At 39.5% G+C, this 23,337-nt stretch overlaps 1 protein-coding gene and 1 long non-coding RNA gene across 5 annotated transcripts; one reads left to right on the top strand and one right to left on the bottom strand.

Annotated features, from left to right (window-relative positions):
- Positions 1–378: 378 nt before the first annotated feature.
- Positions 379–3,947, bottom strand: LOC110771595 (Pentatricopeptide repeat (PPR-like) superfamily protein). Of its 2 annotated transcripts, XM_021975927.2 has the most exons (2): positions 1,738–3,947; positions 379–1,656 (listed from the first exon to the last, which is right to left on the bottom strand). In XM_021975927.2, exons 1-2 carry the CDS (start codon positions 3,785–3,787, stop codon positions 1,118–1,120), a joined length of 2,589 nt encoding a protein of 862 aa, XP_021831619.1. In that variant the 5' UTR covers positions 3,788–3,947; the 3' UTR covers positions 379–1,117. The 2 variants fall into 2 exon arrangements, with proteins under 2 accessions (XP_021831619.1, XP_021831618.1); XM_021975926.2 differs by having other exon boundaries at positions 379–3,947.
- A 3,607-nt stretch (positions 3,948–7,554) lies between these two features.
- LOC148297928 (uncharacterized) lies at positions 7,555–9,039 on the top strand. Of its 3 annotated transcripts, none has more exons than XR_015836512.1 (4): positions 7,555–7,747; positions 7,836–8,180; positions 8,301–8,372; positions 8,737–9,039. It is a non-coding gene; the product is annotated as an uncharacterized LOC148297928 (long non-coding RNA). The 3 variants fall into 3 exon arrangements; XR_015836511.1 differs by having other exon boundaries at positions 7,556–7,747; positions 7,833–8,180; XR_015836510.1 differs by having other exon boundaries at positions 7,569–8,180.
- The last annotated feature ends 14,298 nt before the right edge of the window (positions 9,040–23,337 follow it).

Below are 23,337 nucleotides of genomic sequence, written 5' to 3'. Positions count from 1 at the left end.
TTGTGGTGTTTCCACCAATTGCCATGGCAACAACTATTCACATGAGATATGAGGAGAGAAATTTGTATAGATTTTTGGTGTGGAAAATGAAAACTATGACTAAGTATTTATTTTATAAAAAATATGAATTTTTTTGTATTTTTTTAAAGATGTTTTTTTTAAAATTTTTGGTTGCTGATGTCATCATTGATGTCAGCAAATTCGGGCTTGAACTAGGGCTCATCTTGCCTGAGGGCTGGCCTAGTTTCGTGGGCCCAGCAGCTGCCCCCCCAGCCCTTGCTGCTGGAAACGTTTTTGGGCCTAAACCCCCCCTAAAGCCCTTGTTGCTGGAACTGCTCTTAAGAGGAAAAGTATTTGCACATTTCCATACTCCATGCATGACCGAATTAGGACGATATATTCAAACACGATCTGTTGATTACATAACAAATATGATGGATTTCACATCACTCTTTTATGATGGATTTCATACATTTGTTATACTTATACTACAATCAATCTCAATACTAAAATATCAGTTCCTGCAAGGAGTTCCTTCGTCTCTCACTTTTGCTGCCACTTTATGGAAAACCAATGCAAATGGAGCTGCAACATTTGTGTTTATGCCAGAGTTTGTAGTCTCCTTGGCCACAGAATCTCATTTTCCAGTGTGTGAGGCTAACAAGACATTACAGGCAGATTAAGCTCCTTCATTGGCTTGCCCCTCCTCAACGTTGGTTTAAGCTTACAATTCATGGTAGTTGCAGAGGCGAGCCTGGCCACATTGGAGCAGGTGGAGTTTTGCGCAATGAAAATGGGAGAAGGTTCAAAGGCTCCTCTGTGAACCTTGGCATCGGATCTGTTCTTGGGGCAGACAAAGCTATGAAGCTACGCCGATGCCTATGTTTGACTCGGAACGATGTAGACAGATTGAAGTTGAATGTGACTCTAGTGTTGCTGTCCTCATGTTCATTCGATCCCATAGAGATCAATCATCCTCTCTTCAACCTTGTAAAAATTGCAAAATGATGTTAGCTTGTGTTGTGACTGCAGTTGTGTGCCTTGAACAAGCCCTGTTTGAGGTAAAACTGATCTTTCAACTTCCTTCCGCCTTTTGTGTTTTTCCTCTAGGACATCTCTACCAATAGTCCCCACAAGAACAACGGCCATTACTAAAATGGTGGAAGGACTTCGCGTCACTCAAATATATATCACACCCAAAAGCCATAGATATATACTTCGCTATCCTATGGCAGTCTCCGCACATTCTCAGATTTTTCATAATCCTAATACTTTGGGGTACACTTGGAGAGCCATTCAGGGCAAAAGCAAATGCAAGCTTTTCACTGTGGATCCAGCCAATTTCCCCCTCTTCTTCCTCAACACATAGCTCATTACAAAAATCAGGTGTCTTTGCCTTTTCTTCTATGTTTTGTAACCACAAATTTAGAAAGACTGAGCATAATTTCAATCTGTTACCTGAAATAAACGTATGCATTTTGTTCTTGACTTCAATCCAGCACTGACCAAGAAATTTCTTTTTTGGAAAATCTCTTCCAAACTTTCTCAATTTTGATATATCCTCAGACTTCCCACATAAAGCATATGCCTGTAACATTAACTGTTGAATCAAAACATTCCCTGGTTCCGAGACAAGTAAATGCTCCCCTGCACGAACTGCCAAGGCAAGGTTCCCATGAATCCTACATGCTGTAAATAAGGCAGCCCAAACAGAGGAGTCTGGTTCTATGGGCATACCTTCAATAAACTCCATTGCTTCTTGAAGCCTACCAGAACGACCATATAGATCTACCATAGCTGAATAATGTTCTAGACCCGGTATAATTTGATAGTCTTCAGTGATGCTGTGGAACGCTTGTGTTCCCTCATCTACCTTTCCAGCCAGACTGTATGCATGTATGATATTTGCAAAGGTACCTCTATTTGGTTTAAACCCCGACTTCTTCATCTGATCAAAAAGATCAAGTGCAACATCTGAACGACCATGTAAGACATAACCAGAAATTGTTGAGTTCCAGGTGATGGTATCTTTGGACGACATTGTATCAAATATGATTCTTGAATATGCTATGTTTCCTGATTTGGCATATGTGTCGATCAGGGAATTTGCAACAGGGATTTCAGACTCCAAATTTCTACGCACTACACTACCATGAATCTCTTTCACCTTTTTCATGGCAACTAAATTCGCACAAGAAGGTAGGACACTCAATATAGTAACTGAATTGGGATTAACACAGTAGGCCTGCATCTGCCTGAACACCCCAAATGCCTTTCTTTTTTCCCCAAGTTGCAGGTAGCCAGAGACGAGAGAGTTCCATGATGCTGTATTTCGTTTAACTTTCCCATCTTTTTCCATCCTTTGGAAGAGGTCCATTGCTTGATCAGCATCTCCATTCTGCATGTATCCTGTGATCATCACATTCCAGGTCACAGCATTGGGATGTACATCTGATTCCTGCATCTTCGTGAACAGTTCATACGCCTTACCACAATACTTGGCTTGGCAATATCCTCCTATCATTGAGTTCCAAGTGTAGACATCTTTCTCTGGGATCATTCTGAAGACCTTCTGAGCAGCTTCCACTTCCCCACACTTTGAAAACATGTCAATGAGTGAATTTCCAACCAGTACGTCATCAATGAAACCCATCTTTATAGCAAGAGAATAGATTTCCAACCCTTTGTTCAGTGATTTTAAAGATGTGCATGCTGAGATTGCACTAGTAATTGTAATCCCGTTTGGTTGTACCCCTGCCAAAAGCATCTTCTTAAAAAAATCCAGTGACTGGTGTTTCCTGTTGTTTTGAGCAAACCCTGAAATCATAGAAGTCCAAGTATATACATCAGGAGTTATCCCACAGCTCTCCATCCTCCTCATCAGTTCCATCGCAACATCGCAATGCCGTAACTGGTTATGACTAGCAATTAACGTATTCCACGTTACCAAACCCGGTTCAATCCCTTCTTTGCTCATCGCATCAAACAGTCTACGAGCTTCTTCACTCTCACCCTTGTGGCAATAACCAGATATAATTGCATTCCAACTCACCCCATCCCTCTCATCCATGTTGTCAAAAAACCTCCTTGCCCACTCCAAATTTCCACACTTTGCGTACACGGCTAATATTGAATTGTTCACATGAATACAACTAGTCAAATTACACCGAACCGCAATGGAATGTATCAATTTCGTGGCCTCGATATTGGAACAATTCCCACAAGCCTGCAATATCTTAGGGAACAAAAAGTAATCCGGCAAAACTCCATCTTTCATCATCGAGAAAAAAAGCTCCACAACCTCTTTCCACCTTTGGTCTCTAAGACACGCGCCAATCATGGCTGACCAAGTGTACAAATTTCTCTCACGCATTGCATGAAACACCTTACGAGCATCATCCAAAAACCCACATTTGGCATACATGCTCACCAACTTAGTCTCAACAAATGGGTTTATTTCCTCAACTAAATCAATATGCTCATGGAGCTTCCGACCCAGCTGAATGGAATTGGTGTCAATACAAGATTGAAGTAAATTCATATAAGTAGTGGGTGGTACCTTGGACCCAATTTGGGCAATAGAGTCAAGAACCGTGATGGCCTCGCTGAACTGGCCATTCTTGCAGAGATAGTTTAAATGAGTGTCGGTGAATTTTGGGAGAGTTTTCCTGGAGAAAGAGATTATGGGTTTGGCGTGTCTTAGTGAGAATTCAGATGGGTTGCCAAGTTTGGAGGGTAGAATAGGTGTGGGAGGGCTTGATTTGCATGGGATTGTGAAATTCTCCATTGTTGAAAGTTGAAACTTTTAAGAGATTTTCTGTTTTTTTTTATGGGGTGCTCTTTTCAGTTCATGGCCTGGCCTGGAGGGTGAGGTGAAGCAAAGATTGAAGATTGCACGGTTGTGTCCGTGGTGAGTGGAACTCAAATTGCAACGGATAGAGGGAAGGATTGATTCGCTGCAGTGGTTTGCTCTATCATGCTAAGATCCAGCCAGTAATATCTCGCCACGTTGAAGCATGGGAGGGCATTGGTCAAAAAGTTGACGGCCAGGTTGTCATTACAAGTGGACGGCTTACATATGTATAAAACGACGTAGTAGTGTACAAAAATGCCTAAAACTAATACAGAAATTGCTAAACCGGAATTTCATAGTAAGAAAAAGACACTCAGGAGAAATAGAAATTGTACGACAAAAGCTTGTTATTTAATTTTTGCTGTGTGAGCTCCAATTATGGCACTGAGACATAAGCTTGTTATTTAATTTTTGTTATATAATATAGCCTAATTGTGCCAGCTCTAATTTTGAGTTTCAGTGTTTATGGTTTAGGGTAAACTGCCGAATTGCCCCCTGAACTTGTACATAACTATCAATTTACTCCATGACCTTTTTTTTTAGTGAATTAAGGGCTCGAATTAAATTTTATTATCAATGTTCCCCCTGCCGTCTAAATCATCAACATTTCATCCAATTTGCCGTTAAATATGAGGGCAAATTGGTCATTTCATATATTAAAAATAATTAAATACTGTAAAATAAAATAATATGACATATAAAATGAAAAAAAAAATCATTTTAATAAATAGAGCCCCCTCCCCTGCGTATAAACCCTACCCACCCAGCCCCCAATCGCCTCCCCACCCACACAGCTCCACCTTGATCTCCCCAACCTGTGCACCTCCCGAACCCTCAAACCCAGTAGCCCTGACCCACCTCACAAAACCTCTTTGATTAGGGAGCTAAGAAGAAATCGATGGTGGGAATTGAGAGAAGGGAGAGAGGATGAGGAAATGAAATTGAGAGAGAGAGAGAGAGGGGTGGGGCTGCTGAAATTTCTAGAGAATTTGTTGCAGGAGGTAGGTGTTGTGTCGATATAGCTGCACCAAAATGGATTCAGCTGCATCCTCAACTTGTGATACTCGCAAGTGCACGAGCCGTTTGGTAGTATAGCATATGTAAGTGTGAGGTCGATCCCACGAGGATTGGTGATTGAATAATCCAATTCATTTTCCCTACACAAAAAAGAAATGAAAAAGAAAGGAAATAAATAAAACAAGGAAGAAAGAAAATAACTAACTCAAGTAGATAAGTTCCCAAGTTCAATTAGATTAACGGATTGATTCTAGCTAATGTATGATTAAGCCATGGTGTGTGGTCATAACCTTGTGTTCCTAATTCCCTAATTTGATCATTTGTTGTCTAACCTAAAATTAAGCATTAGGAACCCATTAAGCATAGAAGAACAATTTAAACAACCAAGCATGTATCTAATCCCTGTTGTCGAATGTCCATACATACTCTTCCTATTCATAGTTCAATTCGAATTAAAGCATGGTGTATACTCTTAATTCAAACCAAGATAGCTAACATGCAAGCCTAAATGGTGATCAATCATTCAAACTAGCATATTAACTTATAAGCATAATGAATAAGAACAAAAATCATAATTGAAACTTGGAAACTAATCAAACTTGAAACTAAAGAAAAGAATTTACATAACAATGAAAATTAAGTAGAACTTGGAAAGGAGAATTTCAGCACAAATATTTCATTACTACAATTGAAAACTAGAAAATGAAACTAAGAGAATTTGAGGGAGAGAAGGGAAGGGAGCTCTAGAGAAGTGTTTGAGAGCTCCCCCCCTTGGGGTGTGTTTACAAGCTTAGAGAACTTCCCTATTTATAGGCCTAGGGGAAGTGAAAATCTGAATTCAATATGGCTAATGCATACAACACTTGTTTTATAAAATCTGAAATGGTTGATGCACTTGTATTAGAAAATCTAAATTGGGTGATGCACTTGTATTAGAAAATCTTGAATTGGTTGATGCACTTCACCAATAGATCCCACCAGCAGCCCTAGCTCATCATCATGTCACCATGACCAAGCTTCCAACCAGAAATGATAGCTCATACCTAGCTCACCATGACCAAGCATCCAACCAGCACATGCTGAGGTCAGCATGACCAGAAACTTCAAGGGCTTACAACTTGGGCTTCTCTTAATCAAATTAGGACTTTAAGCACTCAAACTTGAAGTTCAGAATGTCTTCTTTCCAGCCATATGTTATTTGGGCCAATCCAAGGTCGGAGGAAGAAGTTAAGGCCGAAACAAATTGCTAACTCATTTTCCGCGCTGATAAGATCCATCCTGAGCATGGTTCTGTGTTTGCTAGGTAACGGACTCCAGATTTATCCAATGGGGCTGAATGTTGGATATGTTATAGTACACACCCATTGGAACAACTTTCATGAAGAATTCTGCCTCATCCGAGCTGTGTAGGTTGTTGAAACAAAGCTTGCAATATGACCTACGGAACTGGACTAGCAGGGGGCTGTAGCCAAAATGAGTTTGTCTTTAAGCTCTTCATCCATTCATCCAAATTAGGCCTTAACATGCTTGAATTGCATGAATTATGCTCTCTAAAGCCATCATTATTACCTAAAGCTCAATGAACTGAAAGATAAACACAAAAAGGATTAAAAGCACAAGTTTAACTCAAAAACATAACCAAATCATAAGCTAGAAGGGTACAAAATGATATACAATTATGAACCGATCAGCAGGGTTTGTGCTTCTTTTTCTCTACTCTATGTTCTATGTTTCTGATTGGCACAAGTGGCTTCTGGGAATTATCATGATTCATGAAGCTCCAATGGCCGTTTGAATTTGAGAGGTTGGGTAAAGAGATTGAGGTGAGGGTGGTTGTGGCTGTCAGGGGTTGGGTAAAAAGAGAGAAAGAAAGAGAAATTGGGCATTTCAGATTTGATTTTGTGCTTGAGGTGGTCATGGGTTGCAGGTATGGGTCAATTCTTTTTCTTTTTCTTTTTTTCTATTTTTGAGGGAGGGATGGGTGTGCTGTGAATTTTTTTTAGGAGGGCTAGGCAATGGTGCAGAGGGTGGGTGAGGTGTGGCTGTTGCAGGTCCAAGAAGGGGGAAGAGGGCTGAGGGAGATATCAGGTTTGATTTTGTGCTTGAGGTGGTCGTGGGTTGCAGGTATGGGTCTGGTTGATAGTCACAATTTTTTTAAATTTTTATTTTTATTTTGGGAGGGATGGGTGTGCTGCGAAACTTTGTTTAGGAGGGCTAGGCAATGGAGTGGAGGGCGGGTGGGGTGGGGTGGGGCTGTTGCAGGTCCAAGAAGGGGAAGGGGGCTGAGGGAGATATGAACATGTAGATGGTGACTGTCCAACCCTACCAAACTTGAAATGACCAAAATAACCCTCAAATTGACGGATTAATGGATGAAATCTTCGAATTTTGACGGTAGGGGGTAGGGGTGGGCATCAATCCGGCCGATCCGGTTACACCGGCCGAACCGATTATATTGGTTTGGGTTTGACCAAAGAAAAAGTCAACAGTTTCAAAAATCGATCCGAACCGGTTTGGTTTGGTTCGGCTGCGGTTTGAGCATTTTGTAAACTGTCCTAAACCGAACCGGACTGATTAAAAATAAATTTATTATTTGTTAAATATATTTTACATGTGGCAAGATTTGAGTGGTTATTTGTAATTGTTATCATGCACCATACCGCACATGATTGGACTCCAAAAGCCAAAACTAAAACTCACGGATCTGTTTCTCTCTATCTCTCCCTCACATTTCTCTCAGCCTTTCCTTCGTTTCCTAACCCTAGCCGCACACAACACAACACTCACTACTCTCATCTCATCGCATCATTCATCTCCATCTTCATCACCTTTGGCAGACAATGTCATCACCTTTGGCCTCTTCGTCGTCTCCCCAGTGTAACCTCTCTCTCTCTCTCTCTCTCTCTCTGTATACTTGATGGTTTTATAAATATGGGTCTTCTTCATTTCGTCTTTTTTCTAGTAGGTTCTGCGATGGTGATGATGATGTGTGGGTCTTCATTTCGTCTTTTCTCTCTCTCTCTCTCTGTGTAAATTAATGGGTCTTCAATTAGATTGGGAGAGGTTCTTCATTTCGTCTTTTTTCTAGTGGGTTATGCGATGGTGATGATGATGTGTGGGTCTTCATTTCGTCTTTTCTCTCTCTCTCTCTCTCTATAAATTAATGGGTCTTCAATTAGATTGGGAGAGGGATATGTGGGTGTTGCTTCAATTTTTCTACAGGTAGCAGAATTCAAGGAATCTTCTAAACGTGGATCTTTCACAGCTCTTTCAAGTTCCCTTGGACATATACTCATGCAGCTTCATACAGGTTTGTGAAAGCAGTAATGCTGCACAAATTTATTTTTGGTGCAATAATATTACTTTTAATTGTTCGAGTTTGTTTTGGTTATCTTGATGTTGCAATAATTTTATGATGTATCTGGTGTAGGTATTTTATACTTAATTCAACGTGAAAGTCATGGTAGATTGATGGCATCCTTGTTCAAGATTCTCATACACCGTATGAATTCTCCTCCCCAAAATATCTTATTGTTAAGGATTGTTCTATTCTTTCTGGTTTTGTTTTAATGTGATTTAGTATTTACTCCATTGTATACTTTTCATAATTCAATTCTGAAATTGGGCACAAGTGATATGGCTTACAGCTTTAAGTGCTTTGATATTACCTGTTTCTATCCTTGCTATTATGCAGAACAGTATAAGGCAGTAATAACCACATTATTGTGCTTTTTGGTATTCTTTTTTTTCGATCTTACATTTGGATTTCAGTGAACACCTTGTACTTTGTATGTACGTTTTTACTTTCTATTAGTGTCAATTAAGGTATTTTTCTCATAAAAAAAAAACTGTTCCTGTCTTTGTAGTTGCTCACAAAAATGGATGAATTTGAGTCAGACTCGAAGGTGGTGGTTGTTGCTGCAATCTGAAGAGAGTGCATCTACAGGAATCTGAAGAGGGTGCAGCATTAGAGTCTAAGAAAATGAGCCATAACACTCGCATGGCTCTGATAAAGTTCTTACAGAAAAAACGATACGGCAGCCATTGATGCTTATTTTTGGTTTGATTTGTATTAATCAATTGGCAGCCATTGAAGCTTATTTCTATTTGTATGCAAATGTGGGATTGTATGTTGAACTTTGTTTTACTGGAAATTTGGTTAACTTTCATGTTACTTTAGTTTACTGGAAATTTGGTTAACTTTCATGTTAACTTTGTTACTTTGGCAGCATTTGCATGTTACTGGAAGACATGTTGTTTTATGCCTAAACCGGCCGAACCAAACCGCACCAAACCGATTATGAATGGTTTGGTTTGGTTTGGTTTTCATTTTGATTTTAAGTGAAACCGAACCACACCGGACCGTGAAAATTTAATTGGTTCGGCCGTGGTTTGAGGGTCAAACCGGACCAAACCGGACCGTGCCCACGCCTAGTAGGGGGAATATTGATAATAAATTTAATTCGAGCCCTTAATTCGCTAAAAAAAAGGTCAGGGGATAATTTGAGAATTATGTACAAGTTCAGGGGTAAATCGGCAGTATACCCTATGGTTTATGGCAGTATCATGGAGGAACCAAACTTTGGACGCACTGCTGGAGGCCCATTCATTACAAGTTTACAACCACAGTTATGACTATGATGCTCCCATTGATGAATATGGTAAATCCTTTAAGTTCAAATCCATTTTGGCCACTCACAACTATCTCCATCTCTTTTTTTCTTCTTCCTTTTTTCTGTGGTTTTAATCTCAAAGGAAAATCTTCCAAACAGGTTGGCCTTATTAAAGGAGAAGCAATGGATTTGGTCTCTCCAAGTGGAGGGTCATCAGTTGATTGGATCCGAGGGTCACTAGCTACCCGAACCAAACAGACGTTGAAATGGTATAAGGTAAGGATTTCAAGGTACCATGTTCCTGGGTCCTGGTTAAAGCCAACATAAAGTCTGGTGGTAGTGGTTGAGGAACTCGGTGGGGATCCATCAAAGATAACCCTGGTGAAGAGATCAGTGACAGGGGTTTGTGCTGATTTACAAGTACACCACCCAAACGCTGAAAATTTTGATATCGACACAGCCATGAAGAATCGAAACGCTTCACCAGGCCCAGGTTCATCTGCAGTGTTTGCCGGGGCAGTCTATCTCAAGCATTATTAAGTTTGCAAGTATTGGAACTCCTACCTACTGCAACTTGTGGGAGTTTCCACCAAGGAACGTGTCATGCGACCAACTCTCATGTCATTGTGGAGTGAACTACAATGTTTTCACCTCTCGTACTTGTATAGTGAACTCGCAGATGCATATTCGTTTGATAAATACATATTTATTAATATCCCTTTACGTGTTTAGCAGAATTGTATCAGCCGTGAGAGTTGCTTAGTTACTGTATCGAATAGTATCTTGGGGACAGATCCATGCCCGAATGTGCTCAAGCGGCTATCAGTTGAAGCTGTTTGTTCAACCGGAATTACAACCAACAGGGGGGCTATCCATACTGTGTCATTCAATAGTTGTATTTTTACATTTCTACTCCTTTTTTTACATTTCAATAGTTGTATTCAAAGTAATATGTACAAACTTTCTTCAATCAAACAAAAAAAATTGGAGTGTATGTTTTCACCCGCTCAAAACGAAACAAAAAAAGTTCATGTCTTCTTCCTCTTCCATTTTCTCAAACTGAAATATTAAAACTTTATGAATGTTATTTATGATTGCTATTGCATGCTAATATATGATGAATTTTAGTTATTAAAAAAATTATTTTATGGCAAATTTTTTATATAAATATTTCCATATTAGATTAAGGGCTCCTGTTTAAGTTTCACACAGGGTCCTCAAAATCTCAGGACCGGCCTTGACAACCAATCAACCTCATCCGACATGATGAAGACGTTGTAAAAAGAGGCACATCATGCAGAGCTATATGAAGCAAAGAATTAAGACAAATTCGAAGAAGGATCGCCGAATAATCTGAAACATTCGCCGGAGAGTCGAAAGGAGAGTCCCGAGAGCATATCTCAATGATTTCGTTAGGGCTCTTGGAATCTCTCTTCGAGGACTTCCTCCTCGACGAAGACCTCCTTCTAGGAGAATCTCCCTTTTTTTGGTACATCAGCGCAAAGGCGAAAGTGAAGTTTCGGCTTGCGCCTGTGAGCCATGAGTGGGATATGTACATTCACCTAAAAATCGAATGACCCTTTATATAGTGACTTACCAAGAGACGTAGCTCAATGAGGGACGCCTGATAAGGCCGTAATACGGGGATGATAGGATATCTAATCCCTTATTTTTGAATTTGAAAATAGCTATTCACCTTGGAAAGACCTTGTGATAAGATCGGACCCAAATTCCGATTTGGAATCCGAGCCGAACCTTGTTCATGTCCGACACCTAGCAGGTGCCGGGCATAAATGACCTAATTGTCCTTCTAGTCAAATTTCCTTAACCTCTTGGTTCAACTTCTGCTAAACATTCGGCAGAGTCTCTCCTGTACTTTGATCGATTTAAATAAACTTATTCAAGATCAAATAATGGAATTAAATTGCATAAACTCATTTATAAAAACAAACAGTCCACTCATTGCTGGTCCGAGCTAGCTGGACCTTTCAAAGGTCCCTCTTGCGGGTCAATCTGCACCCGGGTGCTTGAATAATCATCATAATATTTTATTAATAAAACTGCTCAATAATATAATATTAAATTAAAAACCCTGACTCCCGGCTCCTAAAAGTGCGTGCACCAATTTGAAGGTCATTCATATGCCCACAATAGCTTTTCTCTCATTTGGAATGGTTTAGAATTAACTTGGGACTCAAAAGCGACAAAGTTCCAAAAAGTCAACCCGGGACCCCGTGCGGTCCACGACCTCAAAATTATGATCTGAAAGTTCCTAGAGGTTCCCATATTCCTAGGACACATGTCCCAAAAGTTTGGTCATGATCGGACGGTCGGATTGCTCACGATCTCACGATCAAGCGGACAGACGGTTTTCCGTAATCCTTGCCCTAGGGTTGGCATTTTCGAAGTATCTAGGACTCCGATTTCCGATCCGTCGAATCTTATACAATCCTGAAAAAGTCTAGATCAACATATATGGAATTAACTATGATCCAACGGTCCAAACGTATTGAACCCGAAAATCGGGCAATAAGCGAGATCCAATCGGGGTTCAAACGTTGTCCCAATTGAAATTCGCAAGTTCCTATGCGCTCGTGAGGACACGAGGATCATTCTAGGACCTGAAGTGGTCCCCGCTACCTGGCCCATGCGCCGGCAGCGCGTGGGTGTGCATAGTAAATTCTGGTGGTCGAAAATTTTCCAAACCACAGGCCCAAACTCCTACCCTAAGTAAAACACCTAATTTGGAAAATCACTTTTTTTCTTGGACCTACCCAAAAAAGTGACCGAAAATGGCCGGAATTGCGATCCCAAAATCGGCCAGATTTCAAATTGAAAATTAATCCTTCAAACCTCAAAATCTTTTAAATCCTACCCAACAACCAGCTAGAACGTGAAAAATAGCTAGAAATCCATACCTCTAATGCCTAGATTGGTGGCCGGAGGAGAGAGAAATCGACAACAAGTTTGACAGCAAAATCGGCCAGAAATCTGGTTTTCTCCGACGATTCGTGGCGGTAGGAGAACGATCGAGCTGCGACGGCGAGAGTTGGGCGGTCCGGTGGGTGTGGTGGTGGCTGGGTGGCTTGAGGGCTGATGGAAAAACCAGACCGGGGTATCGCGAGAGAGAGAGAGAGAGAGAGAGAGAGAGAGAGAGAGAGAGAGAGAGAGAGAGAGAGAGAGAGAGAGAGTGTGTGTGTGTGTGTGTGTGTGTGTGTGTGTGTGAGGAGAGAGAAAGGGAGATGGTTTTTTTTATTTAAAATCTGACCTGGCAAATTACCATTTTACCCCTCAATGTATTTTGCTCGTATTTTCTTCGTTACGTTTCCGATTCGAGTCCACTACGTGTCTACGGACTCGTTTTGTCGCGCTCTACGCAACAGTGCATTTGAAATTTTCAACTTCTTTCTCGATAAAAAAGTCAACCGTAAACCAAATAAAATATTATAGGGGCAAAATTGTCTTTCTCTATATTAAATTAATAATTAAGAATTAATTAAGGTTTGGGTTATTACACCATGAGTATGCTTGGAAGGCTTTATCCCTTGGTTGGGTTTGAAAAACCACCACGCTAAGTCTCAAGTAATTATCTTCAGGGTAAAATTCAAATGAGAAGAATAACTCATAAAGTCTGGTAACGAGTCTAAAATTTTGGGAGCGCATCTGAAATAATTAAGTACACAAAAGCAAAGATAAAGCTGAGTGAAAAATACAACAAGTAGTGAACAAAGATAAAGTAACCTAGGATGCATCATCAAACATATCGGGAATGGTCTCCGAGGTAGGCCCAACACATGTAGAAAATCCAGCAGGTGACATGAACCCTGTGAATCCAAGGACGAGCCCAGTGCCAGCAATGGACGATGCAGCGTTAGGAGCGGCGCCGAGGACATCGGTCCCAATTGACCCATAAGGGGCCGACGTCGACCCATGAAAAGCTGTTGGAGGGGATGAGGGAGGTAATTCATCGGAGGACGATCATCAGGATGCATGCCCTGAAAAAGTTCATAGCCAATGAGATAAAATCCCAACTCATCGTCATAATCATCTGAATCCTCCACGAACCAGTGCTCAGGGAGCTGCTGACCTTGGACCCAACCGTATTTGAATTGCCTGATATTCCATGTCCTTATCGCATGAAGTATCGACCAGTTCCTGCTTAAGGCGATCAACCTCGATCAGTGCAGTGCTTTGGCAGCTTCTCAGGCTTTGCAACTCTCCCCGCTGCTCTTCAAGCTCAGTTTCAAATCCTTGATGTGCTTCCAACTATTTGCAAAATATAAGAAAATGAGCATCAGGCAGCTATAATGGGACGTGACAACCGAACAACATCGGCACAAACCCTAAATATTAGCGTACCGCACTCATGCAGTGTGATTGGTAGCCCCACATCGATTCTTCAATCATGGCCATGAAGTCATTCTCACCCAGTGAGCTAGTAGGAGTAGGAACACGAGGGACTTGTTGAGGTCGATGGGAATGAGTACTCGAGGCGGATGCGGCATTGGGCAAACTCAAACCCAAAACGCCATGCGGAGCATGGTGGGACTTCTTCGCAGACCCGAATGGCTTGGTCTATTTTCTCGATCTCCTTTCCCTACGGCCTAATACTGATAGTGAACGTCGCGCCGACATATCTAAATGATCAGACTCGGAGCTGCTATGCTGAGCTAACTCAGCCTCATTTTCTTGAAAACTTGCCCTGATAAGGAGCGCCAAATCCTTGGTGTAACAAAGCTCGACATCGACAGAACAAATGTTCTTGATCAAATCTACTTCGTGTTGGTTCAAATCAGCCAAAATGAACGGGAAACATATCGCTGTGAGACGAGTAATGGAGATACAGATAAAAGTCATAGGGTCACACAAAGTGAGTGATGTCCCACTCCTGACCTACCAAGTTCTCCTCCAACCAAGCGATCCGATCATCAGGAATGATGTACCTTTTATCCGGAGGAAGCGCTGCAAAGAGAAAAGGTTAGTCAAACCCGCAAAAACACAATAAATTATATTCTAAAAGCATAAATCATTATACTAGGTTTCGAGCCAAACATCGATGTGATAGGCATGTGAGACATCTTAGGCAGCTCCCACTCCCCAGTAATTAAGAGAGGTTGATTTTTCCAGTACTTGGTAGAAGTGGGTTTACAAGAAAATATCTTTTTACCTAACCCATGCGTAAAAAAGAAATAGTGACTTTCACTCCTAACACAAGCTAAGTCGTGGAGGTAGATGCAATCCTTAAAGCTAAGGGGCATACCCCACTTCAACCCGATAGCCAAAAAAGGGGATATGCGGAGATAAGAATTTAGGTTTAGTTGCATGGGGTGAAGACCCAAGTAGAACAAAAGCACATGAAAAAGGGGGGTGAAGTGGAAACCTAAGGTACTCTAAATGGGCTGGCAAAAGAATTAAGGGGCCCTCAGGGATACCTGCACCAATGTACATGTCCGACCCCAAAGGATCAATCCTCACGTCGTCGGAAACACATCATTTGGTGCAAACCTTAAGGATCTCGTAGCCCAGTAGGGCACCATTAGACTTGGGCCAAATCTCGTGCCTCGAACATTAAATAGCAAAGATGAAATAATACTTACTGGGTAATAGCAAGAACGAGAGCCCTTGTCTGATTTAGTCACATGCACTCGAGAGCCCTCGTGTGTGTAAAATACATATATTGCCCTTATACTATGAATTTGAGAGAGAAAAATTAGATCTGCCAAAAAACTAAAGCAAATCTGTCAAAAAACCAAATTTGCCAAAAAACCAAATCAGATTCATTTTCTCATTTCTCACTGGTGTTTTCTCGGTATTGGAGCAAGAGGAGCTTCCATTGAAGCTCAGTCTTAGGTCCAACTATAATCTTCATCTTTGATCTAAAATTTTCAATATTTCACTTTCGATTTCTTATTCTAAAATCGTGCTTCTATTCTATTATATTTTTTTTTCTCAAGATTTTTTGGAACCTTGAATGAACCTCGATAAGATGCCCTTAGCTCTACTCCTCATCTTCAAGCTCTACTCCTCTTTCGCCACGTCGTCGTCGTCGTTGTCGTCGTCATCGTCATCATTGTCGTCGTCGTCGTTGTTTGGTTTCGACTTGAGATTTTTGATCTTTTGCTTCAATTATGTGCTTCTCTTTGAATTTTAGTTGATTTTCGGAATGTATTTTAAGCTTTGATGATCGATTTATCTTTTGTTACTATTTCAGTTATGGATCTCATTTTTGTTTGACAATCTATGACATAATAGTATTAACAATCTGGGCTTGTTTTGAGTTGGTCTGATTTGTTCTTTCTTCATATTTTCTTTGGTGGCCATGTATTAGAAATAGCAACATGACAAGCATTAATCAACATGACAGTAAACTAGCAGTGTTATTACCATAGACTGGAACATTACAAGGGTAGATATGCATTAGAAATAGGATGTCATAGGAAACTAGCAGTGTTATTACCTTAGATTGGAACATTACAGGGGTAGACATGCATTAGAAATAGAATGTCAGAGGAAACTAGTAGTGTTATTACCCTAGACTGGAACATTATAGGGGGTGATGTCATAAGAAACTAGCAGTGTTATTACCCTAGACTGAAACATTATAACAATTAATCAACATGACAGTAAACTAATAGTGTTATTACCCTAGACTGGAACATTACAACCATTAATCAACATGACAGTAAACTAGCAGTGTTATTACCCCAGACTGGAACATTACAACCTTAATCAACATGACAGTAAAGGTGTTGAACATTACAGTCATTAATCAAACATGAAGCGTTAATGAAGCTACGGTTTTCAAGACGTTTTGTTTGTAATGAATTGTTTGGGTTTTTTTAATTTATAAAATTAGGTTGGGCTTATTTTGGGTGCTTTTTAAGTTTTTTTGTGTTGGGCTTCTTTTAAGTTGATCAATGGCAATCACGTAATTTATAGGAACTTGAACACCAATTTCTTATGTGGTAAATGAGTTTTGGGTGTGTTTCTAAAGTGCATTCCATGTGGGGTTTTTTTAATATAATTTCAGCCCATATTTTTGGTATATTAGTGAAGCTCCCTATTAAATATTAGGGCTAAGTCGTTTCTTTTTAAAGAGGGGCAGGGGCTGTGTTAAAAGCTAAAGCATAGATAATATCAAAACAAGCGTTAAAAAAAACAATAGGACTCTATGAAACGACAACGTCGTAGATGCGCCTTTTTCCTCGCGTCGCCTTCTTCTTCCTCGAGCAGATGCACCTCGTTGAGCCTTAAAGCACTGCTTTACAGAGCCTTCATACACCTCGCCGTCAACGCACACGCTAAGCGTGCAAACAACTAAACAAGGGAACACCTGAGGCGATTTGCTATCACCTCGCTCCGACGTGCGGTCCGATACACGCTTCGACGCGCACCTACGCATGCCTTTGAAAACACTGTTCAAAGCTGGTAGGGTAAAAATAAACCAATTACCCAAAGTAATTTTGACAAATTGGAATTTAATTAACACCAATGGTAATTTAATCCAAGACCAAAGATTAATTGGTTTACTATTTTCCCAATTTACAATCTCTTGACTTGAGATAGTTGATCACCGCCGTTCTCAAAACCAAATTGATAACTTTGAAGCTAGAAAGGTAAAAGTAGAATTCACTTTAAATCAAAAGCCATAGCCATTTGCCTCCAGCAAAACAGGTTGTGTTCCTTTCATCAATACCCATGTGGTTTCATTTGTAAGACAATAACTTGTCTTACGTAAATGTGGTCTTCTAATCCTATAAGGATTTGGCAATTCACATGATCTAGGAGTGCAAACTTAAACATTATCTGCGGTTCTTTTTCTAGAGAGTGTTTTAATAAGAAAAGAACTTAGAGAATTCCTAATTCTATATGGATTGAAACACACTATCCTAATGCAATCTGGATTGCTTAAGTATTTCTTAATGGGCAGGAAACTTAAGTAAATGCATATAAATAGAGGTCCCTTCTCTATCAGTCGATATACATACTCATACAGAAATCTCACCCCATAAGAGAAAGAGCTTAAGGACTGCATAGAAGAAGAAGATCTCTATCCTACCTACTGAAGCCATGTCTGATCAAGGTTAGTATTATTGAATAAAGACTTGAAATAACTTACATGTGGTATCAGAGCACTAGGTCTTGTTCTATAATCTAATCTTTCGAATTTTATAAAATCTGCATCACGTTTAAAGCTTCTAGTTTATCATTAGTCATAAAGCATGTATTTAAAACTAATTGCATATCTGTTTGATCAAGTTTTGATTAAGAGCATCAAGTTTTCTGCTCGATCATGCTTATAAGACTTTTGATCAAAGACTGAAATTACAGCTGCAACAGTTGAACGAGCCACAGCAGTTTAATTGGTACAGCAGCAGTTTCAATCAATAGATTGATCAAGAATTGCATCACAATTCGTAGCCTTCTGTGTTGATTTCATCCACAGATGGAAAAGGCACAGATTGATGACAATTGTGATGGAACAACATGGAAAAGGACTGTGTAAACTGCAAGAAATTTCTTGATCCACAGATAAGAAGTTTCTTGCACAGGGAGTTTATTCAGACCTAAAAAATTTCCAGTGTTTTGGAACATGTTCAGTTTATAACCTACAGGTATAAATTGATAATGTTTAAGTAAAGATTTATTGGGGACAGTTCATTTATTTTATTATTATGTTTCAGTTAATTCCTCAAGCTATCAGTCCATTGTAACTTTAACTGGATCGAATTACCAAAAGTGGAAACAAGACCTGGAAATCTCTTTGGGATTTCTGGATTATGATTTTGTCCTCAAAGAAAACCCACCTCAAGCCCCAGCTACAGATGCCTCTACAGAAGTCAAAACCAAGTTTGCTAGATGGGAAAAGGCAAACAAATTGACCATGTTGATTATGCAGAGAGCTATGGCTCCATCTGTAAAAGGAAGCATCCCTAAATCTGAGCATGCTAAGGAGTATTATGAATCTATTGCACAAAGGTTCAAGGAATCAGAGAAAGTTGTTAAGAGTACCTTGCTGAGTCAACTGACAGACATGAAATATGATGGAAAAGGCTGTGTTAGAGCTCACATTATGAATCTGATCGACATAGGGACTAAGTTGCAGGAATTGAAAATGAATGTGGATGAGGATATGATGGTGCACTTTGCTTTGAATTCACTGCCTAAGGAGTTTAAGTCTCTCAAAGATACATATATAGCTCAAAAGGAAAATTGGACACTGAATGACCTCATAACCATAAGTGTTCAGCAGGAAATCAATATCATAAAAGAAAGAGGTGCTAGGATGGTGAATCTGGTTCAAACCAAACAAAATCTGGAATTTAAGAACAAAGGAGCTGCTGCTGGAAGAGAAAAGGAAAAGGAGAATAATAGTTTAAAGGCCTTGAAACCAGTGGGACTAAAGTGCTTTTTCTGCAAGAAAAATGGGCATATGAAGAAGGATTGCAGGAAATACAAGAAATGGTTGGATAAGCAACAGGCTAAAGGTAAGAAAGATCAAGTTCTAGTTTGTTTTGAATCTAATCTAGTTAATATCCCAGATAATTCATGGTGGTTAGACAGTGGTGCAAGCATTCATGTGACTAATTCTTTGCAGGGGTTAACAAGGAGGAGGCTGCCAAGCAAGGATGAAGTGAAGGTGTTCGTAGGCAATGGAGTTAGAGTTAAAGTAGACTTCATTGGAGTAGTTAGGCTTGAATTAGATTTTGGTTTTATTTTGGAATTAGAAGATGTGGTTTACATTCCTACTATAAGGAAAAACCTGATCTCAGTTACTAGGCTTGTAAAGTCAAAGTTCACTTTGAACTTTGATGATTTTGGTTGTTCTATTTTCAGAAATAAAGAGATAGTTGGAAAAGCAAGTATTGTTGATAACTTGTTTCGATTGAATTGCAAAACAGCAGAAATGGAAATCAATGTCATCCAATCCAATCCGATCAAAACAGAAAACTTTAAAACATGGCATAAAAGGCTTGGACATATATCAAAGGAAAGAATGAAAACCTTATGCAAAGAATTAGTTCTACCACCATTGAATTTTGATATAGATGAAGTCTGCATTGAATGTGTAAAAGGGAAATTAACTAACTTGAGAAAGAAAGGAGCTGTGGGAAGTCAAAGTGTTCTAGAATTAATCCATACAGACATATGTGGTCCATTTCCAACTTCAACTCATGAAGGGTTTAACTATTTCATCACCTTTACAGATGATTACTCAAGGTATGGACATGTTTTTCTGATCAAAGAAAAATCCAGCTCTTTGGACATGTTCAAAATCTACAAGGCTGAAGTAGAAAACCAACTAGACCTAAAAATCAAAGTTGTAAGGTCTGATAGAGGAGGGGAGTTTTATGGGAGATTTGATGAAAGTGGAAGAAACCTTGGACCATTTGCCAAATTTCTGCAACAAGAAGGGATAATTGCTCAATACACAAATCCAGGAACACCACAGCAAAATGGCATCGCAGAGAGAAGAAACAGAACATTGAAGGATATGATTAGGAGTATGATGTGTTGCACAAATCTACCTATGTTCTTGTGGGGAGAAGCACTGAAAACAGCCAATTACATACTTAATCGGGTTCCAACCAAAAGTGTGAACAAAATTCCCTATGAAATCTGGAACAAAAGGAAACCAAGCCTAAACCATTTAAAGGTATGGGGATGCAAAGCCGAAGCCAAGCTTTATAACCCTATGGAAAAGAAATTGGACTCAAGAACTACAAGTGGTTATTTCATTGGATATCCGGATAAAACAAAGGGATACAGGTTCTATTGTCCCAAAAACACAACCAGGTTTGTGGAAACACAGAGAGCAGTGTTCATAGAATCTGAAGATGAAAGAATTGAAGATAAAAGTTTTGAGTTTGATGAAGTGATAACAGAAGTTGAGAATTCTGTTGAAACAAACACACAAAGTGAAATTGTGATCCTACCAAGTTTAAACCTGAGTGACAACCAAACTGATGCAGAAGAACAGACAACAGCAGATCAAGTTCAAGAACAGCAAATCATGCAACCAGAAACTGAGAATGCAGAAGTAGAAAATAATGCACAGTTAAACTTGGAACTGAGAAGATCACAGAGACCAAGGAAAAGAGCCTTACATGATGACTATCATGTCTATCTCCAAGAATCTGAAAACGATGTGAATGGTATAGAAGATCCCATTAATTTCAAGCAAGCTATGATGAGTGAGAAATGTGAAAATTGGTGGGCTGCTATGAAGTCAGAATTAAGCTCTATGGAAAAGAATAAAGTTTGGGAATTAGTGCCTTTACCAAAGGGATGCAAACCAATAGGTTGCAAGTGGGTTTTCAAAACCAAAAGAGACTCAAAGGGACAGATTGACAGATTTAAGGCAAGACTAGTTGCCAAAGGATTCACACAACAAGAAGGAATTGACTACAATGAGACCTACTCCCCAGTCTCAACCAAAGACTCATTTCGAGTCATAATGGCACTTGTAGCTCATTTTGATTTACAGTTACACCAGATGGATGTAAAGACTGCATTCTTGAATGGAAACCTAGAGGAGGAAATCTACATGCAACAACCAGAAGGTTTTATTCAAGAGAAGGGAGAAAATCTGGTTTGCAGGCTATGTAAATCGATTTATGGCCTCAAACAAGCATCAAGACAGTGGTATATAAGGTTCAATGAAGTTGTTAAGCAATATGGTTTCACAGAAAATATCTTGGATGAATGCATTTACATGAAGAGGAGTAAGAGTCATTTCATAATTCTAGTTCTCTATGTTGATGACATATTGTTAGCTTGCACTAATATGTCAATGTTGCATGACTGCAAAGCATTCCTTGCTAAGCATTTTGACATGACTGATCTGGGAGAAGCCTCTTATGTATTGGGAATTGAGATAAGTAGAGACAGAAGCAAGGGTCTGCTAGGTCTCTCACAGAAAGCTTACATAGAAAAGATATTAAATAGGTTTAATATGCAAGATTGTGCAGGCACAGATGTGCCTATTTCGAAGGGAGACAAGTTCAGTAGAGACCAAGCACCTAAAACTGATCAAGAAAAGTTGGAGATGGCTGACAAGCCTTATGCCTCTCTGGTAGGGAGTCTAATGTATGCGCAGGTCTGCACAAGACCAGATATAGCATTTCCTATAAGTGTATTGGGAAGATTCCAATCAAATCCTGGACAAGCTCACTGGATTGCAGGTAAGAGAGTTATGCGATATCTGCAGAGGACAAAGAGTTATAAGTTGGTTTTTAAAAGAAGTGACAGATTGGAATTGGAAGGTTTTGCAGATGCAGACTTTGCAGGATGCAAAGATGATCTAAAATCAACATCAGGTTTTGTTTTTCGTTTTGCAGGAGCTGCAATATCATGGAGAAGCATCAAACAACCTCTCACAGTTGCTTCAACTATGTTGGCTGAATTTCTAGCCTGTTATGAAGCAACCTCTCAAGCTATGTGGTTAAAGAACTTTATCTCTAGTCTAAATGTGGTTGAGTCAATTGACAGACCTATACAACTTTGGAATGACAACAGTGCAACAGTCCTTTTTGCAAAAGGGAACAAAAGGACCAAAGCTTCAAGAATCCTAGAAGTTAAGTTCTTTACTGTCAAGGAGAAAATAAGAGATAGATACACTACATTAGATCATATCAGCACAAACGACATGATAGCTGATCCACTCACAAAAGGATTGCCTAATGGTGTGTTCCATAAACATGTGATTAGTATGGGACTAACAACTGAATTGAGTGGCTAAAACAGTGGGAGCATCAGTGGGAGTTTGGTTCTTTTGGTTCAGCACTTGTTAATTAGTTTTGTTTCTGTTTCAGTTTGCTTAACTAGTAGAGTTACAATGGATGATTTCAGACTTGAGGTTAATAAAGTTTTATATTCAGTTTAATTACTGGAATTGTTTTATAATTGCTTGAACACATATTTATGACAGCAATGCTAGCATAAAGAGAAGCTGTACAGGTTTTGTGTTCATGACAGTTGTGTCTTTGTTTGTTCAAAGACAAGACCTTGGTAGTCATTTGCAGGGACGATAGAGTAGTCATGATATAATTAAGCACTTCCAGGTTTTTCATGATTACTCTGAAGTTTTAATCTTGATCGAAGCTTCATGTAGTGTTGGAAAATTTTAAGTGTGATTATAAAGGTTTCGATAACTGTATGTTCAATATGCCTCGATAATTCCTTATAATTTTCCAAAACTGACAGTTGCTTGGTGGGAATTTTGTTTAGTTGAAACTCCACAAGGCCTTAAAGTGATCAGTGAAATTTGCTTTGTGATTATTGACCAAGTGGGAGACTGTAAGACAATAACTTGTCTTACGTAAATGTGGTCTTCTAATCCTATAAGGATTTGGCAATTCACATGATCTAGGAGTGCAAACTTAAACATTATCTGCGGTTCTTTTTCTAGAGAGTGTTTTAATAAGAAAAGAACTTAGAGAATTCCTAATTCTATATGGATTGAAACACACTATCCTAATGCAATCTGGATTGCTTAAGTATTTCTTAATGGGCAGGAAACTTAAGTAAATGCATATAAATAGAGGTCCCTTCTCTATCAGTCGATATACATACTCATACAGAAATCTCACCCCATAAGAGAAAGAGCTTAAGGACTGCATAGAAGAAGAAGATCTCTATCCTACCTACTGAAGCCATGTCTGATCAAGGTTAGTATTATTGAATAAAGACTTGAAATAACTTACATCATTAGCAGGATAATTGATCCCGATTTACAAAGAATGGGCAGGAGGCATTTATGGAAATTGGTTGGCAAATAGCCAAGACTCATCTTATTGTTCCAATTGGCTCTTGAACTTTTTTTTTTTTTTTTTGGTGAGATAGGGGGGCCAA

Source organism: Prunus avium, chromosome 1, assembly GCF_965620075.1.
Source record: "Prunus avium chromosome 1, drPruAviu1.hap1.1, whole genome shotgun sequence".
Taxonomy (NCBI): Eukaryota; Viridiplantae; Streptophyta; class Magnoliopsida; order Rosales; family Rosaceae; genus Prunus; species Prunus avium.
This window is presented reverse-complemented; position numbering and strand designations above follow the sequence as displayed.